Below are 22,062 nucleotides of genomic sequence, written 5' to 3'. Positions count from 1 at the left end.
AAGAAAACCCATTACCAGTGGCGGCCGGCCCACCGCCCACCCTCTTCCCACATGTTTGATTGTCATTAAAAATTAAAAATTATTTTTATTTTTAATGAACAAGCTAAATATTATATAATTGGTATCAGTAAAATGTATAATCTACAATAAAATCTCGTTTAAAATTGTTTTACGATGTCTAAAGTTACTGATAAGTCACATGTTTCCTGCCTGGCCGCAGCGTGCATCATTACCTGATCATTACCCTCTCTCGTCCGGGCGGTAGGAAAGAGCCTTCAGCCAGAGCAGCAGCAGCCAACAAGCTGACTGTTGCTATCTGTATACTATGCTGCCGAAACATAATTTCAGCCAATCAGCGTCGTCAGATCTGATGCTCAAAGGGCGCCGTGTCAGCGCCCTGGCCTGTATGTCTGTGAGTTGTTTGGACTCGTATCCAAGGTGACGCTACAGTAGTTGTCTGCAGGTGGAGACTACAGTGCTAGTGGATCGCCGGAGCTGTAGATTAACATTTACATGCTTATTGTAGTTGTAAGGGCAATGCCTGTAGCGCCATGGAGCATGGGCTGGACCTGTATTTTACAGGAAAGGAGTGAGCAGAGGGTGGAGTTGTCGATTCTTGTTCAGTTTTCATCTTCCTCACCCTCTCAAACTTTGAATTGTGCGCGCTGCTAAAGAGACGCGCTACCATGGAAACCAAACAATGGTGTAGCTGTATTAAAGTCCTAGTGGAAACAGTCGTGAGTAATCTGATTTTGTCAGAAATCGGGAGAAATATGACCCCGGGAAGAAACCGGGGAGAGGGCAATGAAATCGGGAGTCTCCCGCGAAAATCGGGAGGGTTGACAAGTCACACACACACACACACACACACACACACACACACACACACACACACACACACACACACACACACACACACACACACACACACACACACACACACACACACACACACACACACACACACACACACACACACACACACACACACACACACACACACACACACACACACAATATTCGTATTTAGTCTCCTGATTTTAAATGGGAATTAAATAATTTGAGTGTTCCCAAAGCACCAGTGTTCTGCAGTTTGTGTGGGCCTACTGTACTGTTGCACAGTTTTGGAAGATTCATAGCTAACCACACTGAAGATTATGGATTATCTCATATTTTTAAGCCTCAATTTGTCCCCCCTCCTCTAACATCACCAGATAATTTAAGGGGTCATTTCTCAAAAATGTCTTCCGGGGGAGGATCCCCCCGGACCGCCTTAGTATGGTTTGGTCCCTATTTCCATAGCCCCACCAAAAATATTATCCACCAGCCGCCACTGCCCATTACTTATAGTGAAAACCACCCTTGAATGATGGGATAGTAGACTAAAAGCTTTAGGAATCCAAACTATAACATATAATAAGTACCCTGTATCAAGATTGATGCAAAACAAGTGAAACCTGACCTTTTTAGAGAGGTTTAGAAAAAAAACCCACCTCTAGGGTCATTTGGGTGCCATAGCTCTGGAACCCATCGGTCGATTTTGATGATTGACACTACTTTTGAACCGTTAGAGCCAATAGAATAGGAGGGTTCCTAACCCCATCTAAACATTACTATTGGTGAATGAGAGTGATGCACAGCCAGCATGCCCAAAATCGGAAGCTCTCATACATTCTATATGAAAACTCCGTTTATTGACATAAATGTTATGATGGATTATCAGTAATAATTAGGGGTGTAACGGTTCACAAACATTTCGGTTCGGTACGTACCTCGGTTTTTTGGTCACGGTTCGGTTCGGTATGTTTTCGGTACAGCAGAATTTTTTTTCACAAAACAAAACATATATATATATATTTTTATTATTATTATTAAACTGTGAATAATGTATTCACTCAAATAAATACAAAATATAATAAAATAAACATTAAGGTGCAGCATTTTGATGAACTGAAATAATCTGTATTTGAACTTTACTGTACTAGTACTCACAAAACATAAACTATTAGTTTTGGGTTTTTAATTATTATTAAACTGTGAATCTTCACTCAAATAAATACAAAATATAATAAAATAAACATTAAGGTGCAGCATTTCGATGAACTGAAATAATCTGTATTTGAACTTTACTGTACTAGTACTCACAAAACATAAACTATTAGTTTTGGGTTTTTAATTATATTTAAACTGTGAATATTCACTCAAATAAATACAACATATAATAAAATGAACATTAAGGTGCAGCATGTCGATGAACTGAAATAATCTGTATTTGAACTGAACTGTACTAGCACCTAAGCAGCCAGTTTGACATTAGGACTTGCTTGTCATTGTATTTTCATGTTGTTTAAAGAAAAATTAACTTGTCCACATTGCTGCCGAAAGGGCAGATCTGCTGGCACTACCAATGTCTCCTGCTGTGGAGAACACCCTCTCTAGGGACAGAGGTAGCAGATACAGCCAGGTAGCGCTTTGCTAACATGGCAACATAAGGATATTTGGCGTTTGTAATAGCTTTGGCTCGGTCTGAACTTTCTGCGAGTGATGGAGGCTTAAATGCTAGTGGGAGTTGGGTTTGCACTTCAGTCATTTTTTCTTTTGGTACCGGTGATATTCACGTTCGGGTGATGCCTTTTCAAGAGTGTGCAAGTTTGATGTATTGCCAGCCGCGTAACCAATTTTAGTTGAACAATGCCGACAAACAGCTTTGGTTCAGTCCACCTGTCTTTGTCCGTCATCCTTGTGCGTAACTGCGAAACCAAAATGTTCCCAAACCGGAGACTTCAATGATGCTGGAGGATTTTCGAGCTCAACTGTATCTGCGTTCGCCATTTCGACAGTTCCTCAAATTACTGACTACATTTGAACGCATCCCTCTGACCAGCTCTCATAGTATGCCTCTCATCCAATGAAATGACTTGCTCGCTCTATGACGCGTTGAACCCAATGTGAGCAAATTACTCTGAATGCTGCGACGCAGCACCTGAGATTACTTCCAAAAAGTTATTCACGTTCTCAATTTTTTACGTTTAACGTTATATTCGTTCGGTACACTTCGGTACACACCTGTACCGAACCGAAGGGCCCGTACCGAATAATTTCGGTACGGGTACGTGTACCGTTACACCCCTAGTAATAATTTCAAAGTGACACAGAGACATTGGATTAACCTTCAGCAGCGTTTATATGCATTTTAATGCCCTTGAACACAACTTTTGATCAGAAAACAGCAAAGGTAAAACGTATTTGCCGTAGTTGTTAGTTGTCTTTCCTGGCTTTCGCTGCCGTGAGTTCTTGTCACACAGTGATGATACTAATACCATTGGAATCTGTGGAATATCAGCTTTCATATGATATGAAGTGCGCAGGGGCATCAGGCTTAACAGGTTAAGAAGAGAAATAGCAAATCTAATTCAACATCCTATGTTAACATAAATATTTTTTCTATTTAAACTTTTATACAACATTTTATTTTAACTAATATGTTTATATCCATATTTTCATTTTCTATGACCTTTTTATTGCACATTCCTTCATTAATTTATTTTATTCTATTTATTTTATATATCTTAATTATCTTAAGTTATTTCATTCAAAACAGTCACAAAACCCAATTTACCCCACGATAAATAAAGTATTCTGATGACATTTTAAGATTTACAGGAAAAGCTTTAGTGGAGATTGCTGGATATACTGTACCTTGCAGCAGCGATGAATTTATCCATAATGAACTGCAGTAACTGCTCAGGAGTGCAGAGGAAACGATAGGTATACAGGAACTGCTGGATGTAGCCCTCCAAAGCTGCATTTCTGCGATGAAAATGAGAATATCAAATCAAGTTTTATTTAGCACATTTATAAACGATTTTTGGTCGAGCCAAAGTGCTGTACATATAATAAAAATAGCCTACAGTAGAGACACTTTACAGCAAATACAACAGCACAAATTGTTCAGAATATCAGTGTGAGAAAAACGACACCCTCTATCCTTAGACCCTCACATCGTACAAGGAAAAACTTCCGGAAAAAACCCACAGTTTAAGGGGAAAAAATGGGAGAAACCTCAGGGAGAGCAACAGAGGAGGGATCCCTCTCCCAGGACGGACAGACGTGCAATAGATGCCGTGTGTAAATCGAAGAGATAATACATTTTACAGCATATAGATAATATGCGGCCTCCGGAAGAGGCGAGACCGGAACAACCGGTCTCAAGTCAGTGACAGGGATCAAGGCCGGGGGGCGCCCCCGTCGCGGAGGTCGTGCCAGCACCACCGGCTGAGCCAAATCCAAATGGGCCGCCTTCACCCGGTCCACAGAAACGCGCTCGGCCTTACCACCCAGGTCGACCACAAGGTGTTTGTCCCTGTGCTCCAAAACACGGAAAGGTCCGTCGTAAGGAGGCCGTAGAGGACCCCTGTGCACGTCGTGCCGTATGAAAACGTGCTCTGCCGAGCGGAGATCCGCGGGAACCCGGGACACCTGAGTACCATGTTGGGCAATGGGAATCAGAGCAAAAGTCTCGGCGGTGTCCTGCAGGCAAACCCGCTGTGCTGACGCCGACCAGGGAACCGATGTGTTAGGGAGGAAATCCCCTGGAACTCTCAGCGGCTGACCGTAGACCATCTCAGCCGTGGAACACTGCAGGTCTTCCTTGGGCGCGGTCCGCAGTCCCAGCATTACCCAAGGCAGCTTGTCGACCTAATTTCCGTCCTTCAGGCCGGCTCTGAGTGCTGCCTTCATGGAGCGATGGAAACGTTCACAGAGGCCGTTAGCCTGAGGGTGATAAGCGGTTGTCCTGTGAAGCTTAACCCCCAGACCACACGCCACGGCGTTCCAGAGCTCAGACGTGAACTGCGAACCCCGGTCAGAGGAAATGTCCGACGTGGTGCCAAACCGACACACCCACGTCGCAATGAAAGCCCGGGCTATGTCAGCCGCCGACGTCGACACGAGAGGAACCGCCTCCGGCCGACGGGAACGTCCTGTCCACCATGGTGAGGAGGTAGGAAAAACCCTGAGAAGAGGGCAATGGACCCACTAGGTCGATGTTGACGTGGTCAAACCTCCTCACCATGAAACGTTCCAAAGGAGCTTTCGTGGGGCGATGCACCTTAGCGTGCTGACAAGCCACGCACTCACCAGCCCAAGTCCTCACGTCCCTTTTAAGTCCCCGCCAGACGAACATTGCGGCCACCAAGCGCAACAAAGGTTTACCGCCGGGGTGAGACAGGTCGTGCACCGCCTCGAAAACGGAGCGCCTCCAACTGGCGGGAACGACCGGCCGCGGCAGGCCTGTGGAGACGTCGCACAGGAGAGTAACGCCTGCGTCACCGAAAACCACGTCTTCCAAGCGCATTCCCAAGCTGTCCTCCTTCAGGGCCTGTACGCCGGGGTCCGTGACCTGGTCCGTCGCCATGCGGGTATAGTCCAGGCCCAACTGGACGGCCCCCATGACAACCCTGGAGAGACAATCTGCGACCAGGTTTGATTTGCCAGCCACGTGCTTAATGTCCGTGGTGAACTCTGAGATGTAAGACAGCTGCCGCTGCTGACGTGCAGACCAAGGCTCAGCCACTTTTGACATGGCGAACGTGAGCGGCTTGTGGTCGACAAACGCCGTAAATTCACGGCCTTCCAGCAAAAAATGGAAGTGCCGCACGGCCAGCCAGAGTCCAAGGGGCTCTCGGTCAAAGGCGCTGTACCTGTGTTCTCTGGGCATCAGCTGACGGCTGAAAAAGGCGAGTGGCTGCCAAGCGCCCTCCACCCACTGCTCGTGCACCACACCAACTGCGTAGTCCGATGCGTCTGTGGTAATGGAGATGGGAGCCGTGGATGATGGGTGCGCCAACAAGGCCGCCTGAGCCAACGCGGTCTTGACCTCCGTAAAAGCAGACTCAGCTTCCGCCGTCCAGTCGATCGCCTGGATGGGGGTGGTACCCTTCAAAGCTTCATACAGCGGCCGCATAATGTGGGCGGCCCGGGCGATGAAACGGTGGTAGAAAGTCACCATCCCCTGTGTTAGCGGGCGAGGAAACACCGCGACAGCCTCAAACTTCGCCGGCAGGGGTGCTGCACCGCCTTTGGTGACGCGGTGTCCGAGGAAGTCAATGTCAAACACCCCGAACTGGCACTTTGCAGGATTGATTATCAACCTGTGTTGGCTGAGCCTCGTGAAAAGGGCTCGGAGGTGTGACAGGTGCTCTTCCACCGAAGCGCTGGCGACGAGTATGTCGTCCAGGTAGACGAACACAAACGGCAGGTCCCACAGCACCGAATCCATCAGGCGCTGGAGCGGCGTTCTTGAGCCCAAAAGGCATCCGCAGGAACTCGAAAAGTCCAAACGGCGTTATCACTGCCGTCTTAGGAACGTCCAGGAGATGCATGGGCACCTGGTGGTATCCGCGCACCAGGTCCACTTTAGAAAACACTAACGTACCGGCCAGATGTGCTGAAAAGTCCTGAATGTGCGGCACCGGGTCGCTACCCGTCAGGTGTCGTGGCGTCGTTGAGGCGGCGGTAATCCCCGCACGGGCGCCAACCGCCGTTCAGCTTGGGAACGACGTGTAGAGGAGAGGCCCAAAGACTGTCAGAACGGCGGACGATACCCAGGCGTTCCATGGTTGAAAACTCCGCCCTCGCTACTGCAAGCTTAGAAGGGTTCAACCGCAGGGCCCTGGCGTAGACTGGGGGACCATCGGCGGTGACGTGGTGCTCCACCCCATGCTTGGTGGTGAGCGCGGAGAAGGTGGGTAGCGTCAGGTCTGGAAATTCAGCCAACAACCTGAGAAAAATGTCCGCTCCCGACAGCGAGCCCGACAGTCCGTCGTAAGCCGCCTTGCCAAGTGTACACACGAGGGAGGAAAACGTCATGGCATCAACCAAGCGTTTATTTTTAACGTCCACCAGGAGTCCGCGAGCACATAAAAACTCTGCCCCGAGGAGGGGAAAATAAATGTCTGCCGTCACAAAATCCCAGTCGAACCGCTGTCCTCCAATACACAAACACATAGGCCTCACGCCGTACGTGTGAATGGGGCCGCTATTAGCCGTCGTCAACCGCGGTCCATGTCCCCCATGAGTGACGTCTTCCCTCGACGCAGGAACAACACTCCGTTGAGCTCCTGTGTCACACAGAAACAAGCTTCCTGAGACTCTGTCGCTGACGAAGAGAAGCCTGCTCGTGCCGCCAATGCTCAGGGCCACTACTGAGCGCCGGCTCCTCCGTTTTCCGGAGGCTTGTAACTGCAGGGAGCAACACACTTCTTCGCCCTGGCCCTGAACCGCGCGTGGTAAAGACACTCTCCTGTGTCCCCACGCCGGCTTGGTACCGTCACGTCCAGCCTCCCCCAAGCCTTCTTAACTGTAGAGGGGGGGCCGAGCGTCACAGCTAGCGCCTCTGCACCGGACTGCTGGGTAGCCAGGAAAAAACGGTCGGCCTCTTCAGCCAAGGCACGGGGCTCCTTAATGGACGTGTTGGCTAGCGCCGTCTGAACCCGGGAAGGCAAGTTGCGCAGGAACGTCTCCATGAACAAAATCCCGGGATCGTCCCCCCCTAGCAGATTTTGCATTTTCTCCATCAGCTGAGATGGCTTGCTGTCTCCTAGGCCTTGAATGTCAAGTATCTGGCGGGCCCTCTCCTTAGCAGATAAGCTAAATGTCTTAAGGAGAAGGGCCTTAATCGCCTCATATTTACCATGGTGTGGGGGGTCTGTGATAAATCCCACCAACTTGGATGACGTGGAGCTTCCCATCGCTGCTACCACGTGGAAATATTTCAAATCCCTGTCACGGACTTGTCGGCAGGCAAAGTGTGCCTCCACATGTGCGAACCACGCCGCAGCGGCATGCTCCCAAAACTTCAGCAGCTTTACAAAAACATCGCGATCAGCCATGTTCATTGAGTCTTCGGAAACTTTCAAGAAAACGTCAGGGTCACCAGTGTAGAGCCAATGAACGGGAGTCAGAGGCGGTGTATTCAGAATGGACTTCCACACTTTATTATCCATTAATCGACAAGAGGTAAGTACATGTGCTGCTCTGTATGATAAGCCAGCATGAATGACAACAAACCCCGGTACCCTCACTAACGGGTCCGGGTTGCAACACACACTAATCACACGGTGAATTATGTATCATAACGTGTCACCACAACATACATTACATACATGTTGATTTAGGACCAGAGGTCGCGTTAACCGAATATTTTCCGTCAATGACGGATTTTTTCTAACAATGACGGAAAAATCTGAAAGCAGTCCGTCATTTTGACAGATTAGAACACAACTCGGAACAGCGCCAAAATGTCCACCAGCGGCCCACATTATATTACATCCTTAGTGGCCAGGTAGACTGAGGGCGATCTACTGTACTCTACTGTACTCTACTGTAGTCTGTAACTATTATTTAGTCATTCACACCCCTGTCCCCCCACCCCTGGTGGCGAGGTTGTGTATATTAAGTAGCTATTGTCTAGTCTTGTTTTTGACCTCGTTGATTACCTCGTTGTTTAACCGGCTTTAGCAATTGCAAAATGTCACGGCAGCTGATAATCCGAAGCTTTTTTAATAAGCCCAATAATTGTGATGGTGAGGATAAACAAGGTGAAAAAAGAGGGATTGATGCGGTGGAGGATGAAGGACAAGCCAGTAAGATGGCAGAGGAGCAAGCAAGTGGCAAGGAGTTCAAGCGGGAGTACCGGGTTCAGTGGGAGCAAGAGTTTAAGTGGCTGAGGAGGGAAGATGGCAAAATGTTCTGCGACATCTGTAGAAAAGCTCAAATGAGTAACGGATTTGTCCGAGGGTGCACGACGATGCAGAAATCAGCGTTCAGGCTTGGCTACAGCAGGTCAATTGAGTTGTTCTTGTACATGTTTTGTTCATATTTTGATTGTAATTGTCTCATTTAAAACGATGGCATTGTTCATATTTGCCTGTTTAGGCACAATGGTCGCGGCGTTTTTAGCGGCCTCTGCCCCCCTCTCCTGTGCTGTCAGTGCAGGAAAAAATAAATCATTCATGTTCATGTTGACATGAAAAGTGACCACACGGTCGGTGTCCCTGTTCATCTTTTCTTTTCTCCATGCCCTTAAAAGTTCTGTATGAATCATTAAAAAAAAATGAATGAATGAACATTTGCTGCTCAGTACCCAAACATACATATTAAATATGTCTCATCTCATCATTAAAACATGAAAAATAAAATGACGGGTAATAATGGATTATGACGGAAATGTTACGATCCTGTCCGTCAAAATGACGGACAACGAAAAAGTCTAACGCAACCACTGTTTAGGACACTTCTATCTGCTGCTAGCAACATAACAAAACTTCCCCTACTAACAGACTACATCAAAAACACTGACAATAATTTGTCCCCTGAACAGATACAGGTGTACAAATACACATGTAGAACAAATAGTGAAAAACTCACAAGCTTGTAATAACCATAGAACTTATTTTGGGAATCGAAACCAAAAACAGGTTCGAAAAACCAGTCACTTCAAGGCAAGGGGGCTAAAGTGCTAAAATGCTAACTAATTTCCGGGGTTAAAAACTCTTACACCACTCTATTGTCTGTGTAGTAGAGGTGTAACGGTTCACAGAAGTCACGGTTCGGTTCATACCTCGGTTTGGGGGTCACGGTTCGGTACGGGTTCGGTACAACAAGGAAAAACAAAAAAAAGTTACAAATGCATACTTTTTTTTGTTGTTATTTATTTGTAACAGTAGTGAAAGTTTTGGTATGAAAATAAGGAACTCTAACATTTGGAATCATTAACTGTATTACACAGTTAAAAACAAACCACAAACAGTAACACTCAGATGGCCATATTATTTATATTGGCTGATGTCAAACAAAAAGGTTAAATAAGCTGTACAACTAAAAATAATGTCTTGAAAATATTAAAATAAATAATAAGAAAGTGTTTCAATCACAATCAATAAAAGGCAATACAGAACTGTATAACATCTCCTGATGTCAAAATATAAAATAAATACAATGATAAATATAAAACAAAATAAAATCTGTACCTTTAGGAGCAATGTCTAACATGTGTAATTAACTTGTGAGTGTGTGAGGCCATTATGCCTAAATAAAGGTATTCAAGCTTTACTCTATTTTCAAGTTTTTCTTCAAAAAGATGAGTTTGTCTACGTTGTCAGTAGTGAGGGCAGATCTGTTGGCGGTAACTATGTCACCTGCCGCCGAGAAAACCCTCTCGCTGGGGACTAAGACTGACTCGGATGTGACTGAGCATGTTTGACGTGTTACCACTAGCATACCGCACCGCTGTCGAACAACGCCGACACACCGTCCTCGTCCGATCCACAACTCGCACCCCATCATTGTTGTAATCCACAGGGAACCCGAAATGTTCCCACACACTTGATTTAAAAGAAGCAGGTGGGTCTTCTAGCTCCTGTGTGTTGTGTGAACTCGCCATAGCTAACTTTTCTTCTTCATGTATTGTGTTCGTTTTGTTGTGTTTTGTTCTTGTTCTTCATTTGTTATTTACGGGCGGCTGGCTTTTAGGCGCAATACCGCCCCCTGTATTATATATAGTGTAATACTGCCCGGAATGACAGACTTTTTTCCCACTCGTAAAAAAAGGCGTATTCGCCGTGTGACTGCATGTGCCGAACCGTGACGTCCGAACCGTGACGGTACGGGACGAATACGGATACCGTTACACCCCTACTGTGTAGCCAAAGTCTGGTTGGTTGTCTAAAACTGATTTAAAACAAATGATTGAACAGCACTGTTGTATAGCCTCTCAGTAGGCTATACAACAGTGCTGTTCAAACATTTGCATTATTAATAATTTCCCTACTGCATGACAGGCTAGCTCGACAGGAGTGCTAAATGCTAATGTCAACATGCTAACATGCTGCATTTCCACTGCATGCTATGGCACGGCTCAACTTCCTTAGAACCATTTATTTTCCGATATCAAAAGTGGTTGATAGTAGCCGGTACCTTTTTTGGTTCCATCTTTACTAGACATATACAACAGGGGACATCCTGCACCAACTCGCTATCTTATTTTTTTCTAGTTCCGTTATTAAGCTATTATTATTATATCAGTGGCATAATGTCCTAATTTGACAAGAATAGTTAATTTTCAGGAAAATATTCATTGTCCAACAAAAGTAGTCATTGTGACGGACCGAGGCCTTCAAAAATAAACCCTCATCAGTAGTACCTGGCGTAGAGGTAAGCCATGAGGCCTAGAGGAGACCCGACCTGCAGAATGCTCTTCCCTTTGCTGTTGCCGAAGCTCAGAGCTGACGGATCCTCAGAGGAATGGAAGTCCAAAGAGCCGGGTCCACAGGAGGCCAAAGAAGGAAGTAATGAAACCTCCAAACCCCACTGGTCCACACTCAGAATCTGCAGAAATATAATAAATAATGTCAAGGACAGAAGAGCCAAGTTGTTAGATAATAAATAAGAAAAAGCATTGTTTGGATTTGTGAAACTTTGAAAGTACCTCAAGATATTTCTTCACCGTATCCAAGAAGACAACTTTGGATCGGAGTTCCGCAAGCTGGGACTTGAGTTTGGACAGCATCAGTTTGTTGTCAGAACCTTTGGTTGAATAAGAATAATTGGATACAATGATACTGATACAGCACTGATCGAGTTTTTCTGTAACTATCCAAGTCTGTTCACATTTTATATTCCATTAACCAGTCTTTAGACACTGCCAGAGCCCATAGGCCTACTGTGTTCCTGTTAGTGTTTACTTCCTGTCTGTCTTCTTCTGATGTTCCCTTTAATGTTTACTTCCGGTCTCTTTTCTTCTGCTGTTCCCTTCAGTGTTTACTTCCTGTCTGTCTCCTATGCTGTTCCCTTCAGCGTTTACTTCCTATCTGTCTCCTATGCTGTTCCCTTCAGCGTTTACTTCCTATCTGTCTCCTATGCTGTTCTCTTTGGTGTTTACTTCCTGTCTGTCTCCTATGCTGTTCCCTTTGGTGTTTACTTCCTGTCTGTCTCCTATGCTGTTCCCTTTGGTGTTTACTTCCTGTCTGTCTCCTATGATGTTCCCTTCAGCGTTTACTTCCTGTATATCTCATATGCTGTTCCCTTCAGTGTTTACTTCCTGTCTGTCTCCTATGCTGTTCCCTTTGGTGTTTACTTCCTGTCTGTCTCCTATGCTGTTGCCTTTAGTGTTTACTTCCTGTCTGTCTCCTATGCTGTTGCCTTTAGTGTTTACTTCCTGTCTGTCTTCTTCCGCCGTTCCCTTTAGTGTTTAATGCTGCCTTCTGTGGCCTTGAATACATTTCCTTCTCTTTAACAGTTTTCCTGTTTAGGTGTTCTTTTTGGCGCGTTTTCGTGCTTATCACAAATATTGAAATGAATATTAAGAAAGAAGTCCATGTTTTGTTTTTTTCACTCAGACACTCAAATCCAGCACCAGACAATTTTCACACTGCTATGGACAATATTGCAATAATGCACATTCGATGAACAATCTGCACTAATGTACATTCTCAAAATATTGAAGTGACTGTTATTTTGTATATATTGATTGTTGTGTTTTTATTTAGGTCTTAATGTGTTCACATGTAAAAATGTGTCTTTGACTGTGTACATACATATTTGCACAAATATTTTTATATTTTATATTCTATAGACATTGTTTTTATATTCTGGATTGTGGGAAACAATGTTTTGATCTCTGTCTGTACACACAAACTGGAAGATTGACATTAAAGTTGACTTTTACTTTAATGTGTTTATACCACAGCCGGTATCAATTGACCAGACTTCCTTCTGCAGATTGATGTGACAGCAAATGATCTATTTAGGCAACAGTAGCTCAGTGGGACTTGGCTTGGGAACCGAATGATTGCCGATTGAACTCCCGATTGGAGCTACAATACGTTGTGTGGACTGGTAGCTGGAGATTTGCCATTGTATCTCATCGGGACTGCCACAGTGTCCTTGAGCAAGGCACCAAACCCAGACTGCTCCCTGGCCCTGGGAAACCTGGCAGCCTATTTGCTCCGACACCTCTCCATAGTAAATATGCATGTGTTTGTATATGTATTTATGTATTCAGACCTAATGGGCTTATGTCCTGTGACCTGTTCTGTGTATACTAACAGAATGAACAACTGGATATCCAATTGGGGATAAATGGATCAGGAAAAGTCTTGATCAGAGCATCCTTAGCAACAGTCTGCTATCGTAAAAGAGCAGATTGCTGAATGCAATTGGAGTCAGGACTCAAAGAGAGACACGATGGAGAGCTGGAGCTTTGATGGCAAACACTGACGGTTTATTTGGAGCTACGGCCGGAAAATTGACGAGACATGTCACAGGGCCATGTGGTCTAACCACACGGTTGAGATGCCACAATCAATTCTGAAGAGCCCTCCTGTAGCTCAAGGTTTTAACTAGTTCAGAGTGTAATAATCAACATTCTTCAATAGATAGACTAAACAGCTGAGGACACTGAATCACATTTGTTGTCGCTTATGGCTCGGGGTCATCTACACCCCGAGAAGGATGTGTTCCAGGTGTCCCACAACAATAACTATCTCTGACCGAGAGTTGCCCGGTCATAAACTGGCAACATCAACAATATGCTAGGGCAGCCCCTCCTTATGGGAGATAACGGCTGCTCAAGGTTGGTCAGCTGCGTCAGAGGGCAAAAGGTAAACATGTAGGGCGAAATGATTCCCAGACAGTTTTGATATGGGTACCTTTGTTTTTTCTCTCTTGCTGCAGCAGCTTCTGGTAGAAATTTCTTGTTTTCTTAAGATTCCTTGTTTCAATCATCAGCTGTTGCTGCAGTTCCTGTAAAAAAGAAAAAAGGCTCAAAATCACACACACGGCCCAAAGATAACACCACATGCTTTTCACAGAAAGAGCTTTGTTATAAATAAATATGTGGCAGCACTTTATTTCTCTCTCTTCACCGTGGCAACAGAAGGCAACAGCTCTTTTGTAGTGAAGTGATCGAGGAGTCGTAGCAGCATGGCTCTTAAGGTGTGTCCTTAGTGGTTACACTTAGTGGTTACACAAACCTTCAGAAGAAGCAGCGCTGCCATCAAAGCGTGCTAACACAAAGACTATTCATTAATATTCTTCTGCAAATGATATTAACTTTCTTTGCCGAGGGCCAAGTTCACATATTCATATTCAGATCCAGTTTGGAGAGAATAATATGTCAATTATCTTAAAGTGCCCCACATGTTCTCGTCCTATTTACCCCAAAGCTGACCCACTTTATTGCAGATAGGAACATAAATCCTGCTCCGATAACCCAGCACGAGAATAAAACTAGGGAGTGAAACTGCATTTAATAAGAAGTTAGATATAACACAATAGATAGCCTACATTGCAAGAATGGAAATGAAAAAACACTAAAACACAAGCTGCAGTTTATCACCATAAAGTAATAAAACACAAATATGAGGATATTTTGATGGATATATTTCAAGATCTTTTTTGTGCAGAAAACCTCTTCTCTCTCCTATTAAAGGGGCCTTATTGTGCTAATGTTCAGGTTCATATCAGTATGTAGTGTCTCTCCTGTGATATGTCTCCATACTTTAATGTTCAAAAAGCTCTTTATTTTCCTCATACTGCCTGTGCTGCAGCACCTCTTTTCACCCTCTGTCTGAAACCAGAGCCCAGTCTGCTCTGATTGGTTAGCTGGCCGACTGTTGTGATTAGTCAAGCACTTAGAGATGTCCCGCCCCTTAGAACCTATAGAACACACTACAGGAAATGAAAACTACACAATAGTGCCACTTTAAATAAATATGCACCCACAGAGTGTTGCTTCCTAATATATCCTTCTTTATTTTAAAATGTATTGTAAACTTCTAATTCTGCCAGTAATCCTTGTTTTTCAAAGATTTACCAGAAATCTGATTACATATTTTTTTCATTAACAGTAATGGAAAACTTTACTTACTAATTACTAACTAATATTATATATGTTAAATGACTGGATTATGATTATTGATGCATTGATGCGTTTTACTCACAGCTAGTAAAGGTAGAGCTAATGTTAATGCTTCTGCTGGATATCTTAGTCTAAAATTACATGTACATTTTTATTTATTAGTTCATTTATTTTTGTATTCGCTGGTAATATTTTGTATTAGCTAATAATCTGAATCTGTAGACAATAAATACAAATATATTATTATTATTATAACTATATACATTAATAATACTAATAATAATAACAACAACAACAACAACAACAACAACAACAACAACAATAATAATAATAATAATAATAATAATAATAATAAATGTAAAAAATACTTTACTTTTAGTACATCAAAATTACACTTAAGTAATATTCTTGAGTACTCAATTACATTCCATCACAGCATGTAATCTGTTACTCCACAAGCCTGGTAAAGGTCAAATCTGACATCTACTACCCACCTGTGTTTTCACATCCAGACATGGCGATCCTGTGTGTTGCCCCAGATTCACTGCGTACTCCATTACTTCTGCACTGAAACCCTCTGGTCCGTAGAGAGCCAGGGCCCAGGCCGGGCTGCAGCGGGGGCCCGGCCCCTCGGCTCTGGACCGGGGCGAGAGGAGTCGCTCCGATGCCAGAGAGTCACTGTCCTCCATGTTCTGCAGCCAGTCCGGGCTCATCTGCTCCTCCTGGGTCAGCCCTTCCTCTCTCCCTGAGGGAAACTCAGCTTCAGAGGGGCTTTCATCGCTGCCCCCCGCCGAATGATCCCCTCCCTCCATGAGCCCTGTGTCCAGACTGTCAGTGCTCACACCTCGACCAGTAAACAGGGAAGCACAGAGAAAAATAAAGAGAGGGACAGAATCACATGAAAATGTAAAGAGATCCAGGGATGGTGCTGAGGGTATTTATTGCTAACCCTGTCATGGGTGCACAATACACCCACTGTCTAACAGACTCCTAATACCGCTATCCCTTCATCTCAAGTATCTTGCATTAGCCTGTTTGTAATCATCACTACTAAGATTGAATTGCACAACCAGCACATATGCAAAGGGTGTGTTTGTGCATGTCATTGGCCAGGAATGAGTCCCAGAAGAGAGGGAGAACATCTTTAGAGTCAGCTAGCAGGCCTTGGACTCGTATGAATGTGGTTCAGTTCTTAAGAACAGCATCCAACAGCCAGTTACAGCCCTCATGACTCCAGGCAGCAGCCAAGTTCAGTGAAATATATCAAAACATTGCAAATAGATTGGGCTGAAATACAGTTTCAAATCTGTTTATACAATTCTAATCATCAAAAGGATTGTTTAAAGGGGGCTAATTTATTAAAAACAAAAAGGTTTTGATTGTATTTTGTACATACAGAAGAGGATAAGGGTCACATGTGAAGTGTGAAGTGATTGTTTTTTCCTCCTTTCCTTAAAAGTAATTACAATTTAAATCTCAAAGTTCTGATTTTAATTTCCCTCAGAATCTGCCCTCTTTCCTAAAATGTCCGACTTTCATCTCAGAATCCAGATCTTTTTCTCAGAATTCTGACTTTAATCTCAACATTCTCACTTCAATTTCATAACAAAAAAGTAAGTACCCATTTAAGGTATAAGCAAAAGCAATTTTTCATTAGCATTTATACTTGTATAGACTATATGACATCACCTCTGGTGTGGTGGACTTTGATTTCAAAATAATCTTATCAGCCAAACACAATGGGACAACCACTATATTGAAGAGCAAGCAGGCATTGATTTACCAAAGGCTGAAATGAAGTGTTTTGTACAACGACCTCATACAATCATGTGATATAATGCTGAGTATGCAACATGGGCCACAATCATATCAGTTAGTGACGAACCTAAGGCCACATAAACAACCATCTTTGTAGGGATATGTGCGGTAAGCATAAATAAAAAAACAACTTCTATAATCTGTTGAGTGGTTAATATATCTAGAAAATGTAATATGCATTATATTCCTTGCTTCAAACCCGTCACATGCTTTGAGTGTGTTTATGGGTACATCTCCAACACTTGTACTTTGAGTAGAGGCATACAAGAAAAGAAAAGGGAAATGGTGTAGTTTGTTTACAGCATTAAGTTAGCTTTTTACTTCTTGCAATTGCATTTATGCTCCAAAATCCAAATACATTTGGATTTAATAGTGCAGTTACAAATACATTTTAATTCAAATCAAAGGCTATACATTATTGTCGAACCTCAGATTGAGGAGGAACAATGCGGATTTCGTCCTGGTCGTGGAACAACGGATCAGCTTTTTACTCTCGCAAGGATCCTGGAGGGGGCCTGGGAGTACGCTTATCCGGTCTACATGTGTTTTGTAGACTTGGAGAAGGCGTATGACCGAGTTCCCAGGGAGTTACTGTGGGAGGTGCTGCGGGAGTATGGGGTGAGGGGGTCTCTACTCAGGGCCATCCAATCTCTGTACTCCCAAAGCGAGAGCTGTGTCCGGGTCCTCGGCAGTAAGTCGGACCCATTTCCGGTGAGGGTTGGCCGCCGCCAGGGCTGCGCTTTGTCACCAATCCTGTTTGTAATATACATGGATCGGATTTCGAGGCGTAGTCATGGGGGAGGGGGTCTGCAGTTCGGTGGACTAAGGATTGCACCACTGCTTTTTGCAGATGATGTGGTTCTAATGGCTTCATCGGTCTGCGACCTTCAGCACTCACTGGATCGGTTCGCAACCGAGTGTGAAGCGGCTGGGATGAGGATCAGCACCTCCAAATCTGAGGCCATGGTTCCCAGCAGGAAACCGATGGACTGTCCACTTCAAGTAGGGAATGAGTCCTTACCCCAAGTGAAGGAGTTCAAGTATCTCGGGGTCTTGTTCTCGAGTGAGGGAACAATGGAGCGTGAGATGGGCCGGAGAATCGGAGCAGCGGGAGCGGTACTGCAGTCGCTTTACCGCACCGTTGTGACGAAAAGGGAGCTGAGCCAGAAGGCAAAGCTCTCTGTCTACCGGGCCATTTTCGTTCCTATCCTCACCTATGGTCATGAAGGATGGGTCATGACCGAAAGAACGAGATCGCGGATACAAGCGGCCGAGATGGGTTTTCTCCGCAGGGTGGCTGGTGTCTCCCTTAGGGATAAGGTGAGAAGTTCGGTCATCAGGGAGGGACTCGGAGTTGAGCCGCTCCTCCTTCGCGTTGAAAGGAGCCAGTTGAGGTGGTTCGGGCACCTAGTTAGGATGCCACCTGGGCGCCTCCCTAGGGAGGTGTTCCAGGCACGTCCAGCTGGGAAGAGACCAAGGGGTAGACCTAGGACCAGTTGGAGGGATTATATCTCTTTGCTGGCCTGGGAGCGCCTTGGGATCCCCCAATCAGAGCTGGTTGATGTCGCCAGGGAAAAGAAAGTTTGGGGCTCTCTGCTGGAACTGCTACCCCCGCGACCCGACCACGGATAAGCGGGAGAAGATGGATGGATGGATGGCTATACATTAAAAATAAACTCAAAATTGGCCTCATATATCCATATTTAGCTTGATCTACACTGTTATGAACAAATATGTTATTAATATGGAACTGGATCCAACATTGACCTGGCTATTATGGCGCATTTCCACTACAGCGCGGAGCATGGTTTAAGCGTGCCGTGCCATGCCCGGCCCGTTTTTGGTTGCGTTTCCACTAGGCGTAGTTCTGGCTAGCGGGTACTTTTTCACAGTTTTCTGGCTCTCCAAAATCGAGGTTCTTTCCGGGCCAACAACCGGGCTGAGTATGCTAAACTAGTGAGAGAATCGCTGGCAACTACAACAAAATGAACATATTTGACCGTGATTTAATTGTAATACACGTCTCTAAATGATGCCGAAGTAACAACATACTGATACCGGTTAGTAAAAACCATGAATTAATGCTTTGACAAGTCTGCAGACAGACGGCAGGCGAAGAACCTTTGAAAATGCGTGTTTTCTGAATGGAGATTGGCTAAGCTAACGCAGTATATGCTCCGACCGTCCACACTCACAACAACGGCCTACAGACATAAATAAACCAGCGACTGTATTCGCCATGACACAGACAGTCTGTGGTTTGTACTTGTTTAACTTTTGTCTAGTTTCTGAACAGATATGAAGAGCTGTGAGCTGAGTGCTAACAACTAACGGCTGATGTTGGTTTTGTGTTTCGCATTGAAGATGACGTCACGGCTCCGCCTACACTGCGTTACGATGGTTACTACCCCAGTTCCTAAATTGTAATGGAAACGCAGGATAAAGTGAGCCTGGCCTACCAAGGCCTAACTATACCGTACTAATGCTGCGTTCACATCGGACGCGATGCGATGTTTGGGGGCGGCGCGATTACATGTAAAGTCAATGCAGGCGAGCATGAACCGGTGGACGCGACGCGAATCACGCGGATGAGCGGTGCCGCGTCAAACGCGAGAGTTACATTTTTTCAACTCGAGCGTTAAATTCACGTGACGCGTTCTCGCGGAAGCCAATCAGCGGTGAGGATCTCAGCCTGCCGTCACTGACGTTCAACCAGAAAACATCAGCCGTTAGCCGTTAGCTGTTAGCAGTTAGCACACAGAGATCACAGCTCCTCATATCTGTTCAGAAACTAGACAAAAGTTAAGCAAGTACAAACCACAGACTGTCTGTGTCATGGCGAATACAGTCGCTGGTTTATTTATGTCTGTAGGCCGTTGTTATGAGTGTGGAGTAAGCATATATAACGTTAGTTTAGCCTGGTCGACCCGATCTTCATTCAGAAAACAAGCATTTTAAAAAGGTTTCTCGCCTGCCGTCTTGTCTGCAGACTTGTCAAGCATTAATTCATGGTTTTTACTAACCGGTATCAGTATGTTGTTACTTCGGCATAATTTAGAAACGTGTATTACAATTTAATCACGGTAAAATATGTTCATTTTGTTGTAGTTGCAGCTCCCGAGCCAGCGCGTCTTGTTTGAATGATGCGAGTAAACACAGCTGGTAGCTGCGGTGAAACTCGAGCGTTTAGAGTGAAGCAAATATTCGCATCGCGTCCGGTGTGAACGCACCATTAGACTAGAGCGATGCGCAGTGGCGGTGCCAGGGTATGGCTGGGGTAGGCTACAGCCATACCAAGAAATGGCTAAGCCCTACCTTAGCCCGACCATGAACAAGTAAGCATGTTGAGAACACGGATTGCGAAAATCTACCGGTAGTGTCCACAACACACAAACTGATCCTGCTGTAACAACAAGTGCACGTTACTGACGCAATATGGTTGAGACCATTCGGGCTTATGCTAGAGGGGTGCACGGAATAGTCTAAGTAGTGGGGGAGTTGTATACACTAAAGGTGTGGACATTCTCTCGCGTTATAATATCAGCGCGGCCGCGGTCAGATCAAAATGCCTCCGAATGCAATTTGAACAGACCTACAGCCAATCAGAGCAACGAAACGTTGGGTCTGCTGCGTCATGCATTACTGATACGTCGATACGTCACGTTCATAGTGAAAAGTCCCCAAACTCGCGCCGAGTAAATTGCAGACAGACAGCAGAACTTCTAGGATTAATTGTAAATTTCGGATGGATAGATTTGTTCTTAAACGCCCTCACATTGAGGTACAAGTCGAACAGGTGCCAGAGTCACACGACCCACCTGAAGAGTGAATAGTGAGTTTTGAATATATTTTGTAATAGTCATTTGAAAAAGTGTTTTGTATGACAATAGAGACACAGGCCACCTGTTGTGTGCTGTGTCTGTCTCTCTCTGTTTACCTGTGTCTGTGTCTCTCTCTCTGTCTCTCTCCCTCACTCTCCCTCTCTCTCTCCCTCTCTGTGTCAATTCTATATGTCAACTTTTCTTGTTTCTGCCGCTGCGTAGCATGTTGTAACAATGTGGAATTAGCAGAATAGGCTATTGTATTGTTTAACTCACACCTGTTGCTCTCGATGTAATTTAGCTGATAAAAGGAGACTAATAAAAGCTAATAAAAGCCTCACGCTTGGCGTTTCACTGTCAAGGGGTGCGATATAGCGTGTATGTAATTACATTACAAATACTGACTTGAGCCCCACCACTGTATGGGTTAGCCCTACCATAGATTACCCAACAAAAATACTCTGGCGCCACTGGCGATGCGATAGGAGCGTTTAGAGCGAAGCGAATATTCACATCGCGTCCGGTGTGAACGCAGCAGAAGCCGTGCGAGGCCCTGCAGTGGAAATGCGCCATAATGACTCACACATCAGATGTGTTTCCTGTAGGACCAAGATTTTTAGATTCAAAGTTTAAGATTAAACTCAGAAATCCGAGAGAAAGTCAGAATTAAAAAAAATCTGAATTCTGACTTAAAAGAAAAACAATTTATTTTGGTCAGATTCAAATGTACATGTGACCCAATCCTCCTCCGGATTGTCCTAAACAATATAAATAACATTGAGTCTTTCTCCTACTTGGACTGATGCTGTGTTGACGCTCCTCTGATCCTGATTTTAAACCTTTACATGCAGCCTCATATTCTCCATGAGCGGGCCTGGCCTCAGGTCCTTCCCATGGATCCACATCAGAGGGGCTGGCTGTGTGTACGTTTCCATTCAGGTCCAGACAACCGTGCAGACAAAGTTCTCTCTTCCCTCCCCAGGCAGCAGATATCAAGGGTGGGGTAAGGTTTGCCCTTTTCACAGCCTTTGATGGAGGCTGCTCATTAGAGCCGCTGCAGGAGGGAGGAAACACACGGTCAGTTCAAAGCCAGCCACAATTAGCACCTAAGTAAAGGACAATGACAATCATATGCATTTCAGCACGTAATAAAGAAGACAACTGGGAGATAGACGGACAGATTTGATTAAACCTAAGAAAAAATGTGTCTTGTGCAACAACCCATTGCTTTACATAAAAACAGCATTTCAATTACATTGGGCAGCACCATCATTTGAAATGGATCGATATCTAAATAGGGATATTTAAATCGCAGAATGGCAAAATATGTGAACATTTCTAAATGAAGTATTGCAATAATAAAATAATATTAATAATTATTAAAACAATTATTTGTTACAAAAATCTAAAATAATTAAAACAAATAAAGAAATCACACTTTGATCTTTAAATATACATAATAAAGTAAATATATAAAAACCTACAATTTTTTGAGAGATAATA

General features: G+C 44.5%; 1 protein-coding gene across 3 annotated transcripts in view; it reads right to left on the bottom strand.

The window, feature by feature from the left end:
* Positions 1-22,062, bottom strand: part of LOC117551052 (kinase non-catalytic C-lobe domain-containing protein 1) — a 101,952-nt gene that overhangs the window by 19,924 nt on the left and 59,966 nt on the right. For all 3 annotated transcript variants that reach the window (XM_034223744.1, XM_034223735.1, XM_034223726.1), the window contains exons 17-22: positions 21,354-21,613; positions 15,415-15,770; positions 13,710-13,803; positions 11,489-11,586; positions 11,204-11,388; positions 3,700-3,810 (exon numbers count right to left, since the gene is read on the bottom strand). In XM_034223744.1, the coding sequence (XP_034079635.1) occupies positions 3,700-3,810; positions 11,204-11,388; positions 11,489-11,586; positions 13,710-13,803; positions 15,415-15,770; positions 21,354-21,613 (1,104 nt within the window). The remainder of the gene's footprint in view (positions 1-3,699; positions 3,811-11,203; positions 11,389-11,488; positions 11,587-13,709; positions 13,804-15,414; positions 15,771-21,353; positions 21,614-22,062) is intronic.

Source organism: Gymnodraco acuticeps, unplaced genomic scaffold (genome assembly GCF_902827175.1).
Source record: "Gymnodraco acuticeps unplaced genomic scaffold, fGymAcu1.1, whole genome shotgun sequence".
Taxonomy (NCBI): Eukaryota; Metazoa; Chordata; class Actinopteri; order Perciformes; family Bathydraconidae; genus Gymnodraco; species Gymnodraco acuticeps.
Note: the sequence above shows the minus strand (reverse complement) of the source record. Positions and strands in the feature narration are given on the sequence as shown.